The sequence below is a fragment of the Elephas maximus genome, chromosome 6 (genome assembly GCF_024166365.1).
Source record: "Elephas maximus indicus isolate mEleMax1 chromosome 6, mEleMax1 primary haplotype, whole genome shotgun sequence".
NCBI lineage: Eukaryota > Metazoa > Chordata > Mammalia > Proboscidea > Elephantidae > Elephas > Elephas maximus.
The window spans coordinates 132,935,269-132,961,487 of NC_064824.1; the positions used below are offsets into that span (position 1 = coordinate 132,935,269).

Genomic DNA, 26,219 nt, shown 5'->3' on the forward strand with positions numbered 1-26,219 from the left:
TCTGCCATAAAAGAAAGATCTTGAAGTGTAACGAACTCATGGGCTAAATCATCCCAATACATTCTAAATCATAAAAGAAGGCTTGCAAAAGGTCTGAGGAGGAACAGTGCATGGTTATTGAGGACAACAGAATGAAAACATGTTCCCTTTCAGGCCCAAATATTCCCAGAGACAAAAATGTGGATTTTCGATCTTCTGAACTTCCTGTGACCTGTGGTAAGGTGAAGGGGATTCTGTATACGGACAAGCTGAAACAAGGTGGGTTTCTTTGTCTTCTACTCTTTTAAACTGGAAAATATACATGTCAGTCACGTGTTTTGGGGGAGCAGTACCTGTGTCAGGGGTTCCCATGACGCTTTCAGGTTCAGTGATTCTCCAGGAGGGCTCACAGGGCTCAGCATCTATTATACTCATGGCTATGCTTTATTAAAGCCAAAGGATACAAAGCAGGATTAGCGAAGGGAAAACGAACAGGTGGTGAAGTTCAGAGAAACTAGGTGCAAACTTCCAAGAGTCCTCCCCCAGAGGAGTCACGCAGGACACGCTAAATTCCTCCAGCAATGAACTGTGACAACACATGTGAAACGCTATCCACCAGGAAAGCTGGCCTCAGCCTAGGAGTCCAGGGTTTTCTTCAGGGGTGAGTCGCATAGGCACCAGGCACCCTCTCTCTACCTGTTGTCGTTAGCTGTTATCGAGTCAATTCCAACTCGTGGCAACCCTCTACCTAGCCCCTCCTAAAATTTTAGACTCCCAGAAGGAAAGCAGGTGTTCAGCATAAACCATATTATTTGTACAAACAGCCTGGGCACAGTAAGCATTCCTTTCAATTCTGAGAACAGTGGGATCTTCCTGAAATCCAAGTTCTCAGATGCCAGCTAAGTGCCCACCTTGCAGCAGACCTTTGGAATGACAGCAGTCTCAGACCTGCTCTGTTAGCGCTTTTCTGCACAGCACCCCAGGCAGGCTGGAGGAAAGATATCAGTCCTTCCACACCTTCAAAATTCATGAAACATTAGCCTAGTGGGTCATCTCCTCTTCCTCCCATGGAAATGGTCCACAGGGACACCGGGGGGACTTGTTACCAAGTGTAATCTGAGGTGCCCATCCAGCACACAGTGGAGGGGCAGGCACTTCGATATCTTGTTGGAAAAATGTACGCATTCAAGAAATTCAACAACATCCTTCACAGCCCCATGCCCCGTAGCATCTATATGGCCTCGTGCTAAGTAAAAAGAGCATAGAATTTAGAATTGGAAGACCTGGATTCCAGTTTCACCTAAACTAGGAGTGTGTGTTTGGTCTGGGACAAGGTTCTCAGCCCTTCGGATCCTGAACTTACTCCTCTACAAAATGGAAATAACAATCTAACTTTCCTCACCGCATCGTTATGAGAAAACAGGAGACAGACGTAAAATACTTTGTAAATTACCACCGATAAAGCGCACTGGAAATGCTTCTGTGTCAGGATTGAGCTCCCCTCCCAAAACATACTTCTGTGGCACCTACATGTATAAACATTCGCCCTGTGACCATATTGTATATACATAATTTAATTTTTTCCACTAGATCACATTTCCGTGATTACATTTAACATAAAATGTCCACGAGTTCAAAATATGAGAGAGACTTGCACTAGCTAGATGGAAAATGTGGTACAGAGGATGGAGGCGTGGGTTGGGGACACCCACCTGGGAACAGACGAGCCCCGTGGAGGGCTGTGTGTCTTACCGCTCCCTGAAACTCAGCCTGGCTGGATTCGGGCCTTAGAAAAGGAAGAGGAAAGAATCCTGCTCATGGTTTACCAAACCTGCCCTTAGCGTTGACTCTGACTCATGGCGACCCCACATGCGTCAGAGTAGAACTGTGCTCCATAGGATTTTCAATGGCTGAGTTTTCAGAAGTAGATGGCCAGGACTTTCTTCGGAGGCACCTCTCGGTGGACTTGAACCTCCAACCTTTTGGTTAGCAGCGAAACACGTTAAGCATTTGCACCACCTAAGACTCCTGCTAGTTGTTTAGAAGCATTCATATTTTTTGTCCCTTAAAAATTATAAGGTACTTTGAAAATGTAAATTTTGGTGGTAATTATTCTCCTCATTGCATGAAGGTCGAAGACGTGTGCAGGAGCAGTGGGGCTAAGTGTGGGGGATCCACAAGTCTGGGAGGGAAATCCAGACTCCCCTGCCACTGACCCTGAGCCTAAACTGGGTGGCTCTGGATCCAGTGTGGGGGAAGGCAGCCTGGGCCCCTCGCTGAGGCTGGAGGGGTCTCAGTTCGTCTTGGCCTTACAGGCTCCTCGAGTCTGTGTATACAGACTGAAGACGGAAGATGGCTTACCCTCAGGCAGTTCGAAATCGAAGGCAACCATGAGAAGTCAAAGAACTGGAAGAAGAGTGTGCGCTGTGGTGGAGAGATTCTGCTGTCGCTGATAAAGGTATTCCTGCAGCAAGAAGCATAAAGGAGGGGCTTAGCTGTCATGACTTACATCAAGCTTTAGCAGAACTTCTCAGAGTGCAGGAAATGGTCCTGACCTCCTTTCTCAGGTCACAACCCAACTGCCGTTGAGTCCACTTTGATTCACAGTGACCCCATGTGTGGCAGAGCGCAACGGTGCTCCATAGGATTTTCAATACCTGGTTTTTCAGAAATAGGCAACCAGGCCTTTTTTCCGAGGTACCTCTGGGTGAACTCGAACCTCCAACCTTTGGGTCTGCTGTTGAGCGTGTTAACCATTTGCATCACCCAGGAACTCCTCAGGCCGCAATTCCTATGTTATTGCTAGCATCCCACCCAGCATTGTCACAGCTGGCTTACTTTATGGCTTCATCCTCTATCTACATGCAGGGAACTCTCACCCTTTTGAAAGTAGGACAATCAATTGTGGCCTTGACTCTGGCACTAGTAAACTACAGAATTTGGTCACAGAGAATTTAAATTGGGGAGGGGGGTCTCAAACATTTGGGGCCAATTTTAGAAGGTAGAATTATAAATCCGAAAATAATACATGGTACAGGTGTTTTCTGGATTACAGGATATGTCAACATTATTTCTTTCAGTATCCCCAGTTGCCATGGAGTTGATTCCAACTCATGGCAACCCCGTGTGCGTCAGAGTAGGACTGTGCTCCACAGGGTTTTCAGTGGCTGATTTTACAGAAGTAGATTGCCAGGCTTTTCTTCCAAGGCACCTCTGGGTGGAGTTAAACCTCCAACCTTTCAGTCAGCAGCCAAGCGCATAATTATTTTCGCCACCCAAGGACTCCTTCTTTTGATAAGCTGTCTCAAATTCCTTCTTGAAACAGAATATAAATCAATTGCATTTTAAAATACCTGCCTTTTTGATTGCCATATCAAGCCCCAGATGTGGGCAGAACAAGGATCCTGGTCTCTGTGGGAGATGATTCTGTATCTTCCAATTCCCAATCCAGAGCTCTCTTTCAATCACATTCCCCAAGGGCCCTTCCTTGCGGCACTCTGTCAATAAAGGATGAGCTCTTTGCTCAGCAAGTATTTATTGAGCTACATCTAAAGCCATAAGGCTGTACAAGGTGTGAGCCCCAGTCCCTGAGCACCGCCTGTCCCAGGAGAGAGCCTGCAGGATCGTTACCACAGGACAGCCCACGTATCAGTGCTGGAAGGGGCACCGTCAGGAAAGACGCAGTGGCTCAGGGAGGGAAAGGTTCTGTCTGACTTTGAGGTTGAGGACAGCTTCACGAAAGTTTTAAGACTCACTGAGCTGAGTCTTAAAAGAAGAATGGCTCTGACCGGCAAAAATGTACGAACAGGGTATTCTACGTAAAAAGGATGGCATGAAAATCCACCCCGTAGTTTGTCAAGAAGTTGTGAGTAATAAGGCTTGAGACACAGGCTGTGCTGTTGCAGAGGTCTTGAGGCCAGATAAGGTGTCTGAACTCTGCCTTTAATCACGAGCACCACTGAAGGTTTGAGTTAGAGAACAACATAGTTGCAATAATGCTTTATACATGCTTTAGAAGGATTAATCTGGTCAGACAATGCAAGGTTGGAGGGTGAGTGCTTGAAGCCATGCAACCGTAAATGGCTTCCCCATGTTTCGGCCTGATCCACGCATACTCAAGCTACCAAGCTTAGCTCAAGCATCACCCTCAATCTGCAGTCCTTGGAAACTCACCCCTCTCTGGCTCCCAAAGCACTCTATGACAGCACAGTTCACAGTCTGTCGTCCCGATTCATCACATGCCTATTTTCCTCATTGTCTCCCCAGGAACCTGGACACCTTTCTGTGCCCAGCCACGCATGGTGTCTGACACCTGTCAGTTACCCACTGGGTGTGTGCCAGTGGAATAGCCATGGTATATGAGGCCATAGCTGATGGAATAGCCCTGGTATATAAGGCTGTAACCAAAGGAAAAGCCCTGACATATAAGGCCGTAGCCAATGGAATAGCCCTGGCATATGAGGCTCTAAGGACACAGCTAGAGCAGTACTTGGGGAATAGAAAGGAAGTGGTGGGTGTAGAAAAGTTTGTGAAGGAAAACCTGGCAAGACTTTATAAGGAAAGCAAAGGAGTTCTGAAAGCCGATCATGGATAACAGAGGTAGCAGGATGCCACAGATCTGGGGAGAAAGGTTATATTCCATGAAGACACCTTAAATTTGAGTTGACAGAGGGCCATCCTGGTAGAAATATCTGGAAGGCAGCTGGAAATACCGAACTCAATAGAAACAAGAATGCTTCATAGCATTAATCTCTTTTATCTTTCAGGGGGGATTTCTACCAGACCCACCGAGAACAAGAAAAAGGGTGATTATCACATGATCGTCTACCAGTGTCTCATTGATCATATTCTTGATTTCCCGTAACTGTAGCCTTATTATAAATTAACCTATTGGGATAAGTCTCCATTTTAGAACGTGGTGTTTTTACAGTTCCTCCTCTGGAACATTACACAGTGTACAAGGCCGGGGCTTCCTTGAGCGCTAAAGCATTTGAGATAGAGGTGGGAACAATCCTTAAAAACAGATAATGAGACAGAAATGACCTTATAAAAAGATCTGGGTGGCATACTGCCTTACAGTAAAACATTAAAAATGGTTCTAGAGCTGGAAAAGCGTGCATGATTTTGAAATGTACAATGCCTGTAAGGACTATTGCCATAGCAGCTGCAACTTGAACATTGATTTTCTTTTTCCATTGACTTTTCTGTATTCTAGCTTTAATAAAATAAGAATGGAGCAAAAGTTTTCCAAGAAATATTCCACGGTCATTTGGGGGGTGCATATATAACCATCTGTCATTTGGTAAAGCAAGCAACAAAAAACACATTCTCTGTCTTTCTTTTATATCTTTCCTCTCCTTCCCAGTACACACACACACAGACACATACACACACTGACACACACGTGTTCTTCAAGGGGAATTTCTTTTTCTTTATGGAGATGACATCTTTGGGAACAGCGTGATGGGAAAGGTGAACCCTAAGAGAGAGGCTGCTGACCTGGAAAAACTTTTCCCTTGAGGAAAGTCCTTTTGGCCCCACCAAACTGACACTGACACATAATTTAGTGCTTTTTATTCTCCAAATAGATGTACAGGCCATAAAAGCAGATATGAAACAAAAAGAGCAGTGGCATGAATCCCTTGAATGAAGAAACGTACTCAAATATGTAGTTAATGTAAAAATCACATTCAATATTGTCAGTCTTTCTCTCTTTTCAACAGAGAAGACTGGAGTTTTCCAACAATGACTTAAGTGACCATTATGTAAGTATTAACTCCAACCTTAACCCAGAATAACACAGGAGTTCCCCTGGGGACATTATCTGTGACATTACTGCTTTTCCCTGAAGCATGCTTACTCTTCATCAGAGTATGTTGCTATGTGTGGTGGGCAAAGAATATCACCTATATTGCCACACCAGACAGATGGTTCTGGATTGGGTGTCTCTTCCATTTGTTTCAATGGAAATCTTCCCATTTCCTCATTTCCTGTCCAGGGTGGGTATGGGAGTCAGAGTTCTAGACCATTGGGGTCTCTAGAGATGGAGCTTGAAGTAGCAACGGGCAGGCCTGGCCAGCTGACCCGGGGAGAGGAGAAAATTTGAGAGGATAACAGCGTTCTAAAGAAGGCAGGTTGGGAAGGAGAGGAAAGCCCTAAACATCCACTCCAAGGTGGGCCAGAGCTCGAGATGGCCATCAGCATCAGCCAGATCAGGTTAGTAAGTTCAAGGACGGGGGGAGGTCCCATAAGGAGGCCACGGAAAGGAACATGCAGGGGAAGTGGGTCCTTATGGAGTTCTTGTAGCCAATCTCACAGGAGCTATCAGGGTGCTGACCTGGTTAGCACTGAAACCATCAATACTTGGCAAATCATGGGCATCTTTACTCAGCCTGCTTGACTGGTGCCCAGTGATGTGCAAATCATTGTGACCCCACGTGCCCCATCCATTCCACTGTGACCCCATATGCCCCAACCACTGTGACCCCACATGCCCCATCCACTGTGATCCCACATGCAGCATCCATTCTGATCACATGCACCATCTATCCTGACCCCACAAGCCCTATCCCCTGTGACCCCACATGCCCCACTGTGACCCCACATATCCCATACACTGTGACCCCATATGCCCTATCCACTGTGACCCCACTTGCCCCATCCACTTTGACCCCACATGCCCCATCCACTGTCATCCCACTTGCTCCATCCACTGTGACCCCTCCTGCCCCATCCACTGTGACCTCACATGCCCCATCCATTCTGACCCCACATGCCCCATCTACTGTGACCCCACACTGGGACCCCACAGGCCCCATCTACTGTGACCCCACACTATGACCCACATACCCCATCCACTATGACCACACATACCCTACCCACTGTGACGCCATATGCCCTGTCCATTCTGACCCCACACGCCCATCCATTCTCTGCTTGCCTGCTTTAAGGTCTGCCAAAATCATGGACAACTTCTCTAAATTTTACTTTGATTCTTTCACTCAATGAGGTGGACATTTTACACAGAATCACCTTTGTGCACAACTCCAGGGGGTACCTCTCATGACAGTATGATGTCCCACTGCACTGATATAAGACATGGGCAGAGAGAGGGGGGATCAACGTTCCTTTGGGTTTTCTAGCAAATGCTCTGCCCAGGTCAGATCTAGATATCATCCAGGTGGGATCCTTCAGTAGTCTAACACCTCCCATCTCTGGGGTCAGTGTAAAACGTTCGATGACCGAGGTAGACGTAGAGGGTCATTTGTCATAGCCACAGCCAAGCCCTCTGTGAAGATGAAAAGCCCACTGCTCCAGCCAGGCTATCTTGGCCCTTTCTGTGACCTTTATGTGGCAAAGCTTGTAGGCTAATGACGAAATCTACTCACAGCTCGCCAACCCTTGCTGAGGGAAAATCTCATTCAGACCTGGGGCTCCCAGACATAGCTACACGTGAGCATCACCTGGGGGTCCCAGGACCAGAGGTTCTGATTTCATTGGTCTCAGTATCAATATTTCCAGAGTTCCGCTGGTGAAGCAGCAATATTGCGAGCCCTGGTGCTACAGTGGCTAAGAGCTCACCTGCTGACCAAAAGCCTGGCACTTCAAATCCACCAGCCACTCCTTAGAAACCCTATGGGGCAGTCCTACTCTGTCCTATAGGGTCGCTATGAGTCGAAATCGACTTGATGGCAAAGGGCTTGGTTTTGGGTTTTTTGGTAGACCAGTGCAAGAAGACCTGGTAGTGCAGTGGTTAAAGTTCTTGGCTGCCATCTTCTCTGACCATAAGGCCATAAAAGTGGAAATCAATAACAGGAAAAGAAATCAAAAGCTTGGAAACTGAACAATTCCCTGCTCAAAAAAAGGCTGGATGATAGAAGACATTAAGCATGGGATAAAAAAAATTCAGAGAATCCATTGAGAATGAAAACACTTCCTATCAGAACCTTTGGGGCACAGCAAAAGCAGTGCTCAGAGGCCAATTTATATCAATAAATGCACACATCCAAAAAGAAGAAAGGGCCAAAATCAAAGAACTATCCCTACAACTTGAACAAATAAAAAGAGAGCAACAAAAGAAACCCACAGGCACCAGAAGAAAACAAATAATAAAAATTAGAGCTGAAATAAATGAAATAGAAAACAGAAAAACAATTAAAAGAATTAACAAGACCAAGAGCTGGTTTTTTGAAAAATTCAACAAAACTGATAAACCACTGTCCAAACTGACAGAAGAAAAACAGGAGAGGAAGCAAATAACCCGAATAAGAAATGAGAGGGGCGATATTACAACAGACCCAACTGAAATTAAAAGAATCATATCAGATTACTATGAAAAACTATACTCAAACAAATTTGAAAACCTGGAAGAAATGGATGAATTCCTAGAAACACACTACCTACCTAAACTAACACAAACAGAAGTAGAAAAACTAAATAAACCCATAACAAAAGAAGAGGTTGAAAAGGTAATCAAAAAACTCTCAACAAAAAAAAGCCCTGGTCCGGACGGCTTCACTGCAGAGTTCTACCAAACTTTCAGAGAAGAGTTAACACCACTACTACTAAAGGTATTTCAGAGCACAGAAAAGGACGGAATACTACCAAACTCATTCTGTGAAGCCACCATATTCCTGATACCAAAACCAGGTAAAGACACCACAAGAAAAGAAAATTATAGACCTATGTCTCTCATGAACTTAGTTGCAAAAATCCTCAACAAAATTCTAGCCAATAGAATTCAACAACATATCAAAAAAAAATTCACCATGACCAAGTGGGATTCATACCAGGTATGCAGGGATGGTTCAACATTAGAAAAACAAATAATGTAATCCACCACATAAATAAAACAAAAGACAAGAATCACATGATTTTATCAGTTGATGCAGAAAAGACATTTGACAAAGTTCAACACTCGTTCATGATAAAAACTCTCAGCAAAATAGGAATAGAAGGAAAATTTCTCAACAAAATAAAGGGCATTTATACAAAGCCAACAGCCAACATCACCCTAAATGGAGAGAGCCTGAAAACATTCCCACTGAGATCGGGAACCAGACAAGGATGCCCTTTATCACCACTCTTATTCAACATTGTGCTGGAAGTCCTAGCCAGAGCAATTAGGCTAGATAAAGAAATAAAGGGCATCCAGATTGGCAAGGAAGAAGTCAGAGTATCTCTATTTGCAGATGACATGATCTTATACAGAGAAAACCCTAAGGAATCCTCCAGAAAACTACTGAAACTAATACAGTTCAGCAGACTATCAGGATACAAGATAAACATACAAAAATCAGCTGGATTCCTCTACACCAACAAAAAGAACATCAAAGAGGAAATCACCAAATCAATGCCATTTACAATAGCCCCCAAGAAGATAAGATACTTAGGAATAAATCTTACCAGAGATGTAAAAGGCTTATACAAAGAAAACTACAGTACACTTCTGCAAGAAACCAAAAGAGACTTACATAAGTGGAAGAACATACCTTGCTCATGCATAGGAAGACTTAATATTATAAAAATGTCTATTCTACCAAAAGTGATCTATACATTTAATACAATTCCTATCCAAATCCCAACGACATTCTTTAATGAGATGGAGAAACAAATCACTAATTTCATATGGAAGGGAAAGAGGCCCCGGATGAATAAGGCATTACCGAAAAAGAAGAACAAAGTAGGAGGCCTTACTTTACCTGATTTTAGAGCCTATTATACCGCCACAGTAGTCAAAACAGCCTGGTACTGATACAACAACAGATACATGGACCAGTGGAACAGAATTGAGGATCCAGACATAAATCCATCCACATATGAGCAGCTGATATTTGACAAAGGCCCCAAAACAGTTAAACGGGGAAAAGACAGTCTTTTTAACAAATGGTGCTGGCATAACTGGATATCTATCTGCAAAAGAATGAGACAAGACCCATACCTCACTCCATGCACAAAAACTAACTCAAAATGGATCAAAGACCTAAATATAAAATCTAAAATGTTAAAGATCATGGAAGAAAAAATAGGGACAACATTAGGAGCCCTAATACATGGCATAAACAGTATAGAAAACATTATTAAGAATGTAGAAGAAAAACTAGATAACTGGGAGCTCCTAAAAATCAAACACCTATGCTCATCCAAAGACTTCACCAAAAGAGTAAAAAGATTACCTACAGACTGGGAAAAAGTTTTCAGCTATGACATTTCTGATCAGCACCTGATCTCTAAAATCTACATAATACTGCAAAAACTCAACTGCAAAAAGACAAATAACCCAATTAAAAAATGGGCAAAAGATATGAATAGACACTTCACTAAAGAAGACATTCAGGTAGCTAACAGATATATGGGGAAATGTTCACAATCATTAGCCATTAGAGAAATGCAGATCAAAACTACAATGAGATTTCATCTCACTCCAACAAGGCTGGCATTAATCCAAAAAACACAAAATAATAAATGTTGGAGAGGCTGTGGAGAGATTGGAACACTTCTACAGTGCTGCTGGGAATGTCAAATGGTACAACCACTTTGGAAATCGATTTGGCGCTTCCTTAAAAAGCTAGAAATAGAACTGCTGTACGATCCAGCAATCCCACTCCTTGGAATATATCCTAGAGAAATAAGAACATTTACACCAACTGATATATGCACACCCATGTTTATTGCAGCACTGTTTACAATAGCAAAAAGATGGAAGCAACCAAGGTGCCCATCAATGGATGAATGGATAAATAAATTATGGTATATTCACACAATAGAATACTACACATCGATAAAGAACAGTGAGGAATCTGTGAAACATTTCATAACGTGGAGGAACCTGGGAGGCATTGTGCTGAGTGAAATTTGTCAGCTGCAAAAGGACAAATATTGTGTAAGACCACTATTATAAGAACTTGAGAAATAGTTTAAACTGAGGAGACAACATTCTTTTGTGGTTACTAGGCAGGGGAGGGAGGGGAGTGGGAGAGGGGTATTCGCTAATTAGATAGTAGATAAGAACTAGTTTAGGTGATGGGAAAGACAGCATACAATACAGGGTAGGGCACCACAATTGGACTAAACCAAAAGCAAAGAAGTTTCCTGAATAAACTGAATGCTTCAAAGGCCAGCTTAGCAGGGGCAGTGGTCTGGGGACCATGGTTTCAGGGGACATCTAAGTAAAAAAAAAAAAGTCAATAGGCATAATAAAATCTATTAAGAAAACATTCTGCATCCCACTTTGAAGAGTGGCATCTGGGGTCTTAAACACTAGCAAGCAGCCATCTAAGATGCATCAATTGGTCTCAACCCACCTGGATCAAAGGAGAATGAAGAACACCAAGACACAAGGCGATTATGAGTCCAAGAGACAGAAAGGCCCATGTGAACCAGAGACTACATTATCCTGAGACCAGAAGAACCAGATGGTGCCTGGCTACAACCAGTGGCTGCCCTGACAGGGAACACAACAGAGAACCCCTGAGGGAGCAGGAGAGCAGTGGGAGGCAGACCCCAAATTCTCATAAGACCAGACTTAATGGTCTGACTGAGACTAGAAGGACCCCAGTGGTCGTGGCCCCCAGACCTTCTGTTGGCCCAGGACAAGAACCATTCCCGGAGCCAACTCTTCAGACATGGATTGGACTGGACAATGGGTTGGAGAGGAATGCTGGTGAGGAGTGAGCTTCTTGGATCAGGTGGACCCTTGAGACTATGTTGGCATCTCCTGTCTGGAGGAGAGATGAGAGGGTGGAGGGGGTTAGAAGCTGGTGAAATGGACATGAAAAGAGAGAGTGGCGGGAGACAGCATGCTGTCTCACTAGGGAGAGAGGAATTGGGAGTGTGTAGCAAGGTGTATATGGGTTTTTGTGTGAAAGACTGACTTGATTTGTAAACTTTCACTTAAAGCACAGTAAAAATTATTAAAAAAAAGTTATCGGCTACCAAGCAAAAGCGTTTTAAACCTCTATGGAAGAAAGATGTGGCAGTCTGCTTCCATAAAGATTTACAGCCTTGGATACCCTATGGGGTCGTTAGGAGTCAGAATTCACTTGATGGCAGCAGGTATGGTTTAGGTTTGGTAGGCCAGTGCCATCTATACTACACATCTGTCCATCACAGTCACTTGGAGGGCTTGTTGCACCGTCAATGCCTAGGCCCCGATACCTGGGCTTCTGATTCAGCAAGCGTGGGGTGTGGTCCAGGACTTTGCACTAACAAGTCCAGGTGATGCTGATACTGCTGGCCTAAGACTACTCTTTGGAGAACCTGCCTCAGGCCTTAAACCAGGGGCCTCAACTAGTGACTGCAGATTGGAATCATCTGGAAAGTTAAAAAATACTAATGCCTATGCCCCAACCCAGGGTTCCTGGGTGGCCAAATGGTTTGCACTTGACTACTAACCTAAAGGTTGGCTGTTCAAACCCACAGAGCAGCACTGCGGAAGAAAGTCTTGGTGATCTACTTCCATAAAGATTACAGCCAAGGAAACCCTGTGGAGCAGTTCTAATCTGTAACACGTGGAATTGCCATGAGTGGAATCAACTCAGCAACGATGGGCCTGGTTTCGTTTATGCCCCGTCTTAGACTAATTGAATCAAAATCCTGATGATGGGCATAAGATGTTTTAAAATATCCCCAGGTGACTCTACTGTTCAACAGGTCAGCAAACACTGCTAAACAAAAGGACAAATTTACTGATAAAAAGATTAGGGAGACACACATCAAGTTTACAGAATTCCTAGAAGGTGGAACTTTGAGCGTGGGATTGCATGTGTTATTCATTCTTTCTCAAAGCCCATTTGCAGTCTATTTTATAGGATGGGGTTCAGAAATCTTGATCCAGCAGCCTAAGAAGAGTGATCAGCATCTATGAGTTTTATCTGTTATGATGGAAAGGAAAAACGGTTGCATGGCCCCATGCCAGGACAACTTCAGGCCCCATTTGCAGATGTGTCCAAGGATCTCCGGAACAGACCACTCCTCAAGTTTTCCTACTGAGAGGGAGCACATGGTCGAGCTACATCCTGCGACCTAGAATTTTCTCATATTTGTGACTTCTGTGTCTTGTCTTCTCATATTAAATTTACTGAAGATAAGAATTTACAAACTGAGATATGTCCCAGTTGTCCTTGGGCCTCAGCTCCTTGGGCCCAAAGACAACTTTGACTTTGAACCCAAATAGCAGGCACTGTTGCTGTGGCTCATAAGATAGCATTATTAATTAGGGTCTCTGCATCCCTGTATCAGTGGGCCTCTCTACCTTCCTTTTATAGAACAAGAATGCCACCAGGTCTGTCATGGACATAGGAACTTGTTCATGAAAATGAAAGTACAGACCAGTCCTTCAGCCTTGGCAACTGCTGTTACCACACACCTGGACCATTCAGAGATGGGATCTGGCACCTCCACACCTTACATGCCAAGCTGAGTCATGGTTCATCTTCCCCCAGCCTCTCAGAGCCAACTAGCTCCCACTTGGTACCCACCTGGTCATGTGTACCCAAGATTCTTCCACCCCAAAGGCACTGCTGCAGATCCAAGGATCCTCCAGTTCAGGAACTCCTCCCCGAGCCCTTTCTTCAACTATGGGGAGACTGTGGCCAAGAAAGCAGACTGCAGTGATTTCTCAGGTGTTTGTTCCATCTTATAAAATTCTCAGTAAAGCACCCGTCCACAAATCAATTTATACAATGGAATGTTGACAACTAGATAAGACACCGTACTTGAGGGCCAGGTTTTTGCCAGAGGAATAAAAAATTTCTCAGATTATCCATAAATCTTCACCCTTTTTTAATAGCTAGCATTTCTGAGTTACAATCTGTGTTCTCATAAAGAAAATTCTTCTGGCCAGACACACAGCCCCCACCTCTTGACCTTTGCTGCAGACCCAAATGTCTTCTTCTGAAATCTCCACTTGGTGCTGTTACTTAATATTTAAGGAAGATAAATTTTGAAGTGTCCACCTTGGTATACACCAAGGCAACGTGTCCTAGAGTACTATCATGCAGACCTTCTGTGGTCTCACTGATCCTGGTGATATCTACATTATCTCACTTTCTAGCCAGAAAACTCAAATCATTGTGAGGTGTGCCAGGATGGAGGATACCTGTTCTGCTGTGACACCTGTCCAAAATCATTTCATGAGGATTGTCACATCCAGCTTGTGGAAGCTGAGAGGTTAGTGAGACATGGCCTGCTCTCTCTCCTCCTCCTCGTTAGGGACTCCTTCTTCCACCAAGTACACTCATCCTGCAGAGTTTCTGTCTCCGATTGTACATGTATTGATGTCGAGGGAGCAGGGCTCTTAAGTGTCAGAATCCAGAAGTGTGATCCAGAGATAATCAATGGTGCTGGCAGCAGCAGATGAATGGGAAGCAAAAAACTCTTCCAGGGGTTACTAAGTGGACTAGTAAGAGGTGTCACCTCACTGCCCCCACTTGGTTCCCATTCTGATGGGGCAATGACCTGATTCACTGGCTGCTGGTCTAAAGTATACACTATCTCCTGGGAACATCACGAAGCTGATAAAACTGCTGGAATGAGCCTTCAGATGGTCTTATCAAGCCAGCTGATTCTGGGTCAGGGGTGCATGGTAAGACCCAGGAATTCTGTGGCTGTGAGCCCATTGCTGCACTTCCTTTGCCATAAAATGGCATTGGTCAGAGGTGATGGTGTGCAAGATACCATGGCAATGGAGAAAGCATTCTGGAAGTAGCAGTGCTGCAGAATCCTATGGCCAGGGAGGACAATCTCTACCAGGAGTGTATCTGTCCCTATGAGGACAGAACATTGCACCTCCATAATGGGAAGAGTCTAATGTAATTCTCCTGGTAACTCCCAGGGAAAGATGCCATATCAGGGGTTTCCCATAAACCTCTGCCTTTGGCCAGTTGGGCCATCTGCAGTGGCAGAAGACAGATGGGCTTTTTTGTTGAACCCCATCTCTGCACCAAGGACACTTTGAGCAAGCACTGGGGTGGCCAGGAAGAGAGGCTCACTGACATCTACAGGATGGGTTAGCATGTCCACCTGCTTATCCAGAGCTTCCCGGGGCAAGCAGCATGGTAGGGAAGAGTGGAGAATGAATCTAGAGGCAAAATGGAAGACATCTGACACTCTGTCTATAGATTTCCTTTTCTGCAGCACAAATTCTAGTCACAGATATGGCAAAGTTAGAGGAGAGGATTCCTATAGCTTGTGCTCTGTGCTTATTCAGAAAAGTTGAGAAACAAGAGCTGGTTTCCTGATTTTTACCATGATCTGATTGGGCTCATGGAAGCCCAAGACCCCAGTAGTTAAGGTCCAATTTCCAGTACTTGATTCTAACAAGCAAGGCTCATCATCAAGCTCATCATGGCTCAGACCCCCAGGCTTTATGGTAAATGAGAGTTCATCACTCATTATGGCACCTCATGCAATAGACTGACACCCTGCTACCACCACAGATGGGAGAGAGTGTCTTTGGCTATTGAGCCCACATGGGACTCTAGTGCAGAGGGGCCTCCAAGAGACTTTGGCTACAGAGTAGAGCCCACCAGCCATTCTTGAACAGAAGACATTAGTGGCTATAGTAACAGTGGTTGTTTCACAGGAAACCTGCCCTCTGCTCATATTATGCCTGACTTTTCAGGGATCCGTGGAGTTGCATCTTCTGCAAGATAAAGGCTATTCAGAACAGGTGCCCAGAAAACCAACCATGTCATCAGGAATCTGAGATCCTGAAGAGGCAGATGCTGCCTGAGGAAAAGCTGGTGAGTCAAAACGTGAACCTGAAACCACCTCCTTTCTCTTTACACAAGAGACATGGCAGAACCTTGCAGAGGGTTAGAGGAACGAGGCCCAAGGCAACCAGCTGTCCCAGGCTGTGCTTTGATCACAGTAACGTGGCACCAAAGCCCGCATTCCAATGAACCTCCTCATTACACATGTTTTTCAAACTTCTAGGGTCGCTATGAGTCGGAATCGACTCAAGGACTGGCTTGAATCATGGGTTCTGTCTGGGCATGGGTATGGGCTCATTCTCTCCAAATCGCTTTTCACTTAAAGCCTCCTTCATCTTTTTGCAGAAATGTGAGTTCCTCCTCTTAAAGGTCTATTGCTGGGCAAAAAGCACCTTTTTTGCCAATGAACCACATTATGTAAGTAACAACAAGAAACCCTGAACCTGGTATTTTTGGAATTTGTCATCTTAATCCCATGGATATGAGCTGCCTTATTGGTGGGAATCTGTAGCAGACAGACATTGAACTACGCTAATAGCCCTCTCTTTGGTGTTCTCGTCAACAGAGTAGACAGAGTTCCCAGGGCCCAAGGGAACCCATGTGGTTGAACAAAATCAAGGAGAGGCTGAAGCAGCAGCATTACCACCAAGTGGACGAGTTTGTGCAAGACATGCGCCTCATCTTTCAGAACCACAAGGCATATTACAGGGCAAGTAGCTGTCCCTACTTCCGTATCCTTCTCTTTCAGTTAAGTCACTTTACTTTTCATCTTCTTGTGTCAGGAAAATTATACAATTTTCCTCATCATGTGGCAAGCCCACACCAGTAAAACTTCTAGAAGTCTTCTAAAAGCCTTCCAACCCATGGAGGGAAATTAATAATAAACCAGAAGGTGTCGTTGCAAACATTACCCTAGGGACCCAGAGAATTTATTCACTTCTACTGAGTCGATTTCCTCCCGTAGAGTATTTTTGTTGTTAGGCCGTACAGCCAGTTCTGACTCATTGAGACCCTATGTTTAACAGAAGGAAACACTACCCAGTCCTGTGTCATCCTCACAGTCATTGCTATGTTTGAGCCCATTGTTGCAACCACTGTGTCAATCCATCTCATTGAGGGTCTTCCTCTTTTTCACTGACCCTCTTCTTTACCAAGCATGAAGTCCTTCTCCAGGAACTGGTCCCTCATGATAACATGCCCTGAGTATGTGAGGCTAAGTCTCTCCATCCTCGCTTCTAAGGAGCATTCTGGCTGTACTTCTTCCAAGACAGATTTGTTCGTTCTTCTGGCAGTCTATGATATATTCAATATTCCTCACAACACCATGATTCAAAGGCATCAACTCTCCTTCAGTCTTCCTTATTCATTGTCCAGCTTTCACTTGCATATGAGATGACTGAAAATACTTGCCACATGATGAGGAAAATACCATATCTTGGGTCAGGTGCACATTAATCCTCAAAAGACGTCTTTGCTTTTTGACACTTTAAAGAGGTCTTTTGTAGCACATTTACCCAACACAATACGTCGTTTGATTTCTTGACTGCTGCTTCCATGGGCGTTGATTGTTGATCCAAGTAAGATGAAATTCTTGACAACTTCAATATTGGTCTGTTGTGAGAATTTTTGTTTTCTTTTTATTGAGGTGTAATCTTCATCATTAAATGTGATCTTCATCATTAAATGCTTCAAGTCATCTTCGATTTTAGCAAGTAATGTTGTACCATCTGCACGTCACAGGTTATTAATGAGTCTTCCCTTCAGTCCTGATACAGCATTCTTCTTCATGTAGTTCAGCTTCTTGAATTATCTGCTCAGCACACAGACTGACCTACTCCCATCCGTTGGAAGTAGAATAACCCTTTAAAGTGCTCCTTTTCTCTAAAGGAGTATACCAAATTAAATTTCTGAGGTTTCAAAATTGTGGATTTCTTCGTGTCTGACTTTCCTAGTGGTGTATCAAAAAGTCAACAAGGATTAGCTAAAGGGATGAGAGCGAAGGAAAAAGGAGACACGAATAATTTGCTTTAGACACTTCTGTACTAACCTGTTGTTACAAATAATGTGTACTGCATTTAAAAATCAAATAACTAGAGTATTTAAAAATTAAATCAATAAATAAATTTCTGATCAGGAATTAACTGCAATATATTGTTTCTCTGATTTCCAGATGAAAAGAAATAATCAAGCTATCAGGGAGCATGAGCTACTCTTAACTGGATTAATTCTCACTTAACATTCAGGACGGAGGCTACAGATGACCTGGAGCAAGGGAGTCTGAGTTCACTGACAGTGACCTTTATTGTTTTTGTCTTTGCTCTTTCAGGACCATAAATTTGCCAGGCTGGGACTTCAACTAAAGGCCATATTTGAGAAGAATTTCAAAGACATTTTTGCAATTCAGGAAACAACAAATAAGAGCAGTTTCCAGTTTGGGCCCATTTTTTTGTTATAGTCACTGATTTCTGTCATCCCCTTGAGACCTTCCAGCAGCCTTTGGGTAACTTGCCTCTGGCCCCACTGATCACTCTGCATGTTCTTTTACAAACACCACCATGTTGTTGTTAGGTACCTCGATTTGGCTCTGACTCATGGTGACTCATGGCAACCTTATGTACAACAGAATGAAACGTTGCCTGGTCCTATACCATCCTCACAGTAGCAGGCACGTTGGAGCCTGAGACGGATTGTCCAATAAGCAAAGTAAGCCTGGTGCTTACCTTGCTTGCCGGATCATCTGTATTGAACGATTTCACATTTTTTCACCACATCAAAGATTCTGGTTCTAGGTATGGCTGGTGTCTGTTTCCCCCCCAACCCCACAGCACCTTGTTCCAGAATCAAAGCCTCTTTTTAAATTCACAGTCCCTGACAGGGGCAGAAGATCCAGTAAGCAAAGTAAGCACAGGCTTACTTATTGATCTGTAGTGAACAATTTCACTACAGATGATCTGGTAAGCAAGGTAAGCACTGTGCTTCCCTTGCTTAATGGGTAATCTGCCTGTGATTTGAGCCCATTGTTGCAGCCACTGTGTCAATCCATCTTGTTGAAGGTTCTTTCTCTTTTTTGCTGACCCTCTACTTTATCAAGCATGACCTCACCATCCTCGCTTCTACAGAGCATTCTGGCTGTACTTCCTCCAAGACAGATTTATTCATTCTTCTGGCACCATCATAACACACCACCATAGCACACTTATCTTTCAAACATTTTTGGTGCTATTCCTCTTCATTAATTTTTTCCAAATAAAATTTAGAACCAAAAGCATGGATGAGAAGGTTGATGGACCATAAGACTACATCAATAAGAATGGAACAACTAGAAAGGAGATAATGAGAATGTTACACAATGTGAAGAATGTAACTAATGTCACTGAACATTATGTGTAGAAATTGTTAAATGAGAACCTATTTTGCTGTGTATACTTTCACAAAGCCCTCCCCAAAAAAACCCCGTTGCCGTCCAATCAATTTTGCTTCACAGCAACCTTATAGGACAGAGTAGAACTGCCCCATAGGGTTTCCAAGGAGCAGCTGGTGGATTTGAACTATGGATCTCTTGGTTAGCAGCCTGAGCTCTTAAGCACTGTGCCACCAGGTCTCCACTGCAAGCTATAAAACTGCTTAAATGCAACAGAAGTGTGTGGCATGATTCATGTTGCATCATCATGTCATCCAGACCCTTCGATTTGGGTGCTACCCTATATGACAAAGGATTTGGGGAGCTGATACTCTTGTTCTTGATTTTGCTGTCTATGTAAGTAATAAACTATTTGACTCTAAATAGGGCTTATTGGGTTTTTTTTACCAGCCAAATCTGTCAGTCTTGCTTAACAGGTTCCCTGACCCAATGTACTCTGGTTATGGGGAAAAGGGTGCCATATATTGGTAGCTGGTTCAGAGTATACACTACACCTTTCAGGACAATAATCCAGCCTTGGAAATTTTTTGTCTCTAGCTGGTGCCAAATTTGGGCCTCCAACACAGTAATAAAATTCCATTGCTGGAGTAATTTGCCCAGGTAAGCCCAGATGACACGCCCTTCAACAAAGCACTAAGAAATTCATTGGTGTGGGGGCAGGGGCCTAACTACAGAAGATATTGCCTAGGACAATTAGTGTTAAATTGCTGAAGGACATCTCATAGCCGGCAGTGGAGACTCTGACAGTCAATAGAAACTGCTAATTGGTGCCCCGTCTCAAGCTGTGCCCAGGGCACGCATGCAATGCCCAGGGCACAGCACCCTACCTGCCCTCCTAGGTAAACCTCTGAGTGGGGGTACTGGCATTTCTGAGAACCTCACTTTCGGCTGCCTTCTGTGAACTGGAGTTGACACTAGAAGATAAAAAAAAAAAAAAAATTGATGGTACCATGTAATTGAGCTTCTTAGTATGAGAGGAGCTAATAGGACTCTAGAATGGGAAGGCCACCATAGCATTACATAACCAATGGAGACAAGGTGGATGTAATTACACTAATGAGCAGCAAAAGCAGAGTGGCAATTAGGATACTTTAACTTGAGGAGATCTATAGCAACAGCTAACAAACCATAGTGTTGCAGGAAGTGAGACAGACAGGCAGCCATAAAGATTGTTCTTTGACTAGTATAACTAGAAAAAATCAAGAGCTGGTGAAAGAAAGCTTGTATCTAACACCACAAAGGGAACTTGAGATTTCTCGTGCAGTTTTTAAATCTAAGCCATTTCACAGACTCAGAGCCCATTGATTGAAAGGGTCTACATGCCACAATTATAATCAACAAATAGCACCCAGTCCTTCCCCAAAGGGACATGCAGCCTTTTGTCAGAGTACCTAAAAAAGGGGAATACCAGTCCATTCAGGGCCTGTTGAATAGAAGGTCTGAGTGAAACTTATATGAAGAAACTGAAAACACCATCATGACCCTCTCAATAGATCCTTAGGGAAGCCAGAAGACAGAGTACTAACCTAAGTCAAACTCATAGTGGGTCCACTGGCTTCATGGATCCAACCTGTGCTTATTTCTCCAGTCCGCATGTACATATTGGGGTCAATACACTTAGCAACTGGCAGAACCCCCATTAGTTCCCTGGCCTTTGGAATAAAATCTATTGTGGTAAGAAAAGCAAAGTGAAAAAAGCAAAGTGAAGGCCCTGATAAATGTCACCTCCAGCCAAAAGAGTGGAAATGCAAGATTAGTTAGCACTGATCTCAAAACTTAAAGGATACAGAGTGGTACCCATCATATCCCAGTTCAATTCACCTGTTTCCTTTGCAAAAACCTAGTAGATCATGGTGTATGACAGGGTATGTCTAACCACATAATGGCCCAGTTGAGGCTGAAATGCCAAATGTGATTGTATTGTTAAAACAGAACAACACATTTTGGTATTTGGTATGCAGCTACTGAGATGGCAAAAGCATTCTTTTAAACTCTTATCAGTAAGGAGTTTACTTTTACATCGGAGAGACAGAAACGCACCTTCATAGCCCCAGAGTTATGTTGACTGTTGTGCTTCCTGTTACAACATAGTCCTCAGGGACTTTTTCTCAGGGATGTTTCACAGACTATCGTACTTTCCACTATACAGGCCTGGTGAACAGGATGGGACAAGTACTCTGGATTCCCTAGTAAGACACATGTGTGCCAAAACAAAAAAATATATTGCCAAGTTAGTTCCAATTCATAGCAACCCCATGTGTTACAGAGTAGAACAACTCCATAGGGTTTTTCTGGTTGCAACCTTCAAGGAAGTAGATTACCAGGGCTTAGGTAAAGATTTAAGTTGTTTTTGTGAGATATTTAACTACGAATTCAATTTTTAGTAATTATAGGACTATTCAGTTTATCTATTTCTTCCTGAATGAGCTTTGGAAGTTTTGTCTTTCAAGGAATTTGTCCATTTTATCTGAGTTAAATAATTTAATGGCATCAAGCTATTAATAATATTCCTTTAGTATCCTTCGGACATGTTATCAGGAGGGACCAATCCCTGGAGAGAGACATCATGTTTGGTAAAGTAGAGGGTCATCGAAAAAGAGGAAGACCCTCAGCAAGATGGACTGACACTGTGGCTACAACAATGGGCTCAAACATATCAACAATTGTGAGAATGGCACAGGACCGGGCAGTGTTTCCTTCTGTTATGCAGCACTTACTAATAAAGATCAAAGACCACAGCCTTCAGTATGGATTGCACCTCAATATAAAGAAAACAAAAATCCTCACAACTGGACCAATGAGCAACATCATGATAAACGGAGAAAGGATTGAACTTGTCAAGGATTTCGTTTTACTTGGATCCACAATCAACAGCCATGGAAGCAGCAGTTAAGAAATCAAAAGATGCATTGCATTGGGTAAAACTGCTGCAAAGGACCTCTTTAAAGTGTGAAGAGCAAAGATGTCATCTTGAAGACTAAGGTGCGCCTGACCCAAGCCATGGTATTTTCAATCACATCATATACATGTGAAAGCTGAACAGTGAATAAGGAAGACCAAAGAAGAATTGAAGCCTTTGAATTGTGGTGTTGGCAAAGAATATTGAATATACCATGGACTGCCAAAAGAATGAACAAATCTGTCCTAGAAGAAGTACAGCCAGAATGCTCCTTAGAGGCAAGGACGGCAAGACTGCATCTTACATACTTTGGACACGTTGTCAGGAGGGATCAGTCCCTGGAGAAGGACATCATGCTTGGTAGAGTGTAGGGTCAGCAGAAAAGAAGAAGACCTTCAATGAGGTGGATTGACATAGTGGCTGCAACCACGAGCTCAAGCATAACAATGATTATAAGGATGGCTCAGGACCGGACAGTGTTTCATTCTGTTGTGCATAGCGTTGCTATGAGTCGGAACCAACTCGACGGCACCTAACAACAACAGCAACAATTATTTGAGTCACAAATAGTTCACGTGAAACTTTTCTTTCTGGCACTAACTAGATAAAGAACTAGATGTTTTTTGAGGTCATTTCATATTTGTGACCAAATGATATCATCCAACAGCAGAATACTTAGCTTTCTCTGGTCTACAGAAGACACAGTGTAATGTGAAAAACACACCATAAAGTCAACACTTTAATATCAAGAGGAATGACAATATACAGTTTAAAAAACATTATAATTTTGTTAGATATTTCAACTAAAACATCAGTATATGAGCACATATATTCGATCACCCTAACATTAGTATATGAAGACACATATTCAATGAGTAGGAAACCCTGGTGGCGTAGTAGTTAAGTGCTAACCAGGAGATCTGCAATTCAAATCCACCAGGCGCTCCTTGGAAACTCTATGGGGCAGTTCTACTCTGTCCTATAGGGTTGCTATGAGCCAGAATCAACTCTCAACTCTACGGCAATGGGTTTGGTTTTTTGTTTTGTTTTTTTTTTAATTCAATGAATAGGACCTTGCAACCCCTCATTTTCTAAAGTGCCAGGTGAAGTAAATGCAGAGAATACGTTCCCAGCGTTAACTGGACCATTGCCTGTGGATGTACTCAGGTTAAAACACATAAAAAAAAAAAAAAGCTCTGATCTTGGAACCTGACATTCTAGAGCCCAGGGGTGTCAGTCCTTACCCTCGTTACCAGGTCCACCTCCAAGTGCTGAGTCCCAGGCTTCTGGGGACTCGTTCTCCTCACTGGATTCTGCAAAGTCCTCGCTGTTGATCACTAACCAAATGAACAAAAGCCCTTAGAGGTCTTAACGTGGGATTAAGGAGCCCACACAGCGGGAAACAGTCAGGGGACACCAGGAAAGACCCAAAAGCTCATGTAACTTCTAGGCTGGAATGTCCCTGCTCCCAGCCAGACCAGTCTTCCCGTAGATTCCCCATGGCCTGCAGGTTAGTGGGTGCTGAAGTCGAGGACAGACGACCACAGTGGTAAGCTTTGCTTGTCTTGCTCTCCATTTTATTATCGCTCTCTTTTTATCCTTCTCACAGTCTTTCTTTACCCATTTCTCCCCTTCTGCTTCTGTTTTTTGTAGCTCCTATCTCCTTATTCTCTCAATGTCTGCATGTTTCTCTCTCTAGTTCTTTTTGTTTGTTTCCTTTAACCTGCTGTGTCTTTGGTCTTCTCATCCCCACTTGCCTTTCTTTCCCTCTGGCTATATTGCTCTAGGAAGTCCCTGGGTGGTGTAAAAGATTAACACACTCAGCTGCTAACCACAAGGGATATTGTTATTGTTGTTAGGTGCTGTCCAGTCAGTTCCAAATCATAGCGACCCTATGTACAACAGAACAAGACACTGCCCAGTCCTGTGCCATCCTCACAATCATTGTTATGCTTGAGCCCATTATTGTAGACACTGTGTCAATCCATCTCTTTGAGGGTCTTCCTCTTTTTTGATAACCCTCTACTTTACCAGTCATGATGACCTTCTCCAGGGACTGATTCCTCCCAAAAACATGTCCAAAGTATGTAAGACAAACTCTCGTCGTCCTTGTTTCCACGAGCATTCCAGCTATGTGTCTTCCAAGACAGATTGGTTCATTCTTTTGACAGTCCATGGTATATTCTGTATTCTTCACCAAGACCACAATTCAAAGGCATCGAATTCTTCTTCGATCTCCCTTATTCATTACCCAGCTTTCACATGCATACGAGGAGACTGAAAACACCACGGCTTGGGCTAGACACACCTTAGTCCTTAAAATGGCATCTTCATTTTTTTAACAACAGATTTGTCCGATGCAGTACATCCTTTGATTTCTTGACTGCTGCTTCCATGAGTGTTGACTGTGGATCCAAGTAAAATGAAATCCTTGACAACTTCAATATTTTCACAGTGTTGCTTATTGGTCCAGTTGTGAAGATTTTTGTTTTCTTTATTTTGAGGTGTAATACAAACTGAAGGCTGCAGTCTTTGATCTTCATCGGTAAGCGCTTCAAGTCCTCCCCACTTTCAGCAAGCAAGGTTGTGCCATCTGCAGGTTGTTAATGAGTCTTCCTCCAATCCTGATGCTGTGTTCTTCTTCATATAGTCCAGCTTCTTGAATTATTTGCTCAGCATACAGACTGAATAAGTATGGTGAAAGGATACAACACTAACGCATACCTTTCCTGACTTTAAACCACGCAGTATCTCCTTGTTCTGTTCGAACAACTGCCTCTTGATTTATGTACAGGTTCCTCATGAACACAATTAAGTGTTCCAGAATTCCCATCCTTTGCAATGTTATCCATAATTTGCTATGATTCACAGAGTCAAATGCCTTTGCATAGTCAATAGAACACAAGTAAACATCTTTCTGGTATTCTCTGCTTTCAGCCAGGATCCATTTCACATCAGCAATGATATCCCTCATTCCACATCCTCTTTTGAATCCGGGTTGAATTTCTGGCAGTTCCCTGTCAATGTACTGCTGCAGCCGCTTTTGAATGATCTTCAGCAAAATTTTACTTGCATAAGATATTAACGATATTGTTTGATAATTTCTGCTTTTGATTGGATCACCTTTCTTTGGAACAGGCATAAATATGGATCTCTTCCAGTCAGTTGGCCAGGTAGCTGTATTCCAAATTTGTTGAAACATCTCAATTGGTATTCTGTCAATTCCTGGTGCCTTGTTTTCCACCAATGCCTTCAGTGCAGCTTGGACCTCTTCCTTCAGTACCACTGGTTCTTGATTATGTGCTACCTCCTGAAATGGTTGAATGTCAACCAATTCTTTTTGGTATAGTGACTCTGTGTATTCCTTCCATCTTCTTTTGATGCTTCCTGTGTCATTTAATATTTTTCCTGTAGAATCCTTCAATATTGCAACTTGAGGCTTAAATTTTTTCTTCACTTCTTTCAGCTGGAGAAATGCCAGGCATGGTTTTCCCTTTCGGTTTTCTAACTCCAGGTCTTTGCATATGTCATTATAACACTTTACTTTGTGTTCTCGAGCCACTCTTTGAAATATTCTGTTCAGCTTTTTCATTTCATCATTTCTTCCTTTCACTTTAACTACTGGAAGTTCGAGAACAAGTTTCAGAGTCGCTTCTGACATCCATTTTGGTCTTTTCTTTCTTTCCTGTCTTTTTAATGACCTCTTGCCTTCTTCATGTACGATATCCTTGATATCCTTCCACAGCTCATCTGGTTTCTAGTCATTCATGTTCAAAGCGTCAAATCTATTCTGGGTGGAAGTTCAATTCCACCAAGAGGAGCCTTGGAAGAAAAGTCTAGCAATCTGCTTCCGAAAAATCAGCCATTGAAAACCTTATGGAGCAGTTCTACCTTGGCACGTATAGGGTTGCCATGAGTCAGTCAACTCGGCAGCAACTAGTCACCTTCTCTACATACCTCCTCTTAGCCATTTATCTCTCCTTCTATGTCTCCCAGCACTTTTCCATTTCCCGCTGATGCTTCTCTGTTAAATAGAAGCTCCCTCTCCCTGCATCCCTCCTGTGTTCCTTGGGCCACCATGCTGGGCTCTGACCACACAACCCATCTCTGCTGTGACACACCCAGTGTCATCCCATCATAGATCCCTCAGTTAGCCTTATTTGTTATGTCAGATGCTTGATTATGGGCTGTCCTTGTTTGTTGGTCT

The 26,219-nt window shown here is 43.3% G+C and overlaps 1 protein-coding gene across 7 annotated transcripts in view; it reads left to right on the plus strand.

The window, feature by feature from the left end:
• The window catches only part of SP100 (SP100 nuclear antigen), a 96,551-nt gene extending 77,085 nt beyond the window's left edge, over nucleotides 1-19,466 (plus strand). For 6 of the 7 annotated variants that reach the window (XM_049888406.1, XM_049888404.1, XM_049888401.1 and 3 more), the window contains 9 exons: nucleotides 154-258; nucleotides 2,295-2,437; nucleotides 4,746-4,784; nucleotides 5,703-5,744; nucleotides 14,033-14,148; nucleotides 15,602-15,722; nucleotides 16,038-16,109; nucleotides 16,258-16,401; nucleotides 18,019-19,466. In XM_049888406.1, the coding sequence (XP_049744363.1) occupies nucleotides 154-258; nucleotides 2,295-2,437; nucleotides 4,746-4,784; nucleotides 5,703-5,744; nucleotides 14,033-14,148; nucleotides 15,602-15,722; nucleotides 16,038-16,109; nucleotides 16,258-16,401; nucleotides 18,019-18,147 (911 nt within the window). In that variant the 3' untranslated portion in view covers nucleotides 18,148-19,466. The remainder of the gene's footprint in view (nucleotides 1-153; nucleotides 259-2,294; nucleotides 2,438-4,745; nucleotides 4,785-5,702; nucleotides 5,745-14,032; nucleotides 14,149-15,601; nucleotides 15,723-16,037; nucleotides 16,110-16,257; nucleotides 16,402-18,018) is intronic. The other variant, XM_049888402.1, reaches the window with a different exon arrangement.
• Nucleotides 19,467-26,219: the final 6,753 nt, after the last annotated feature.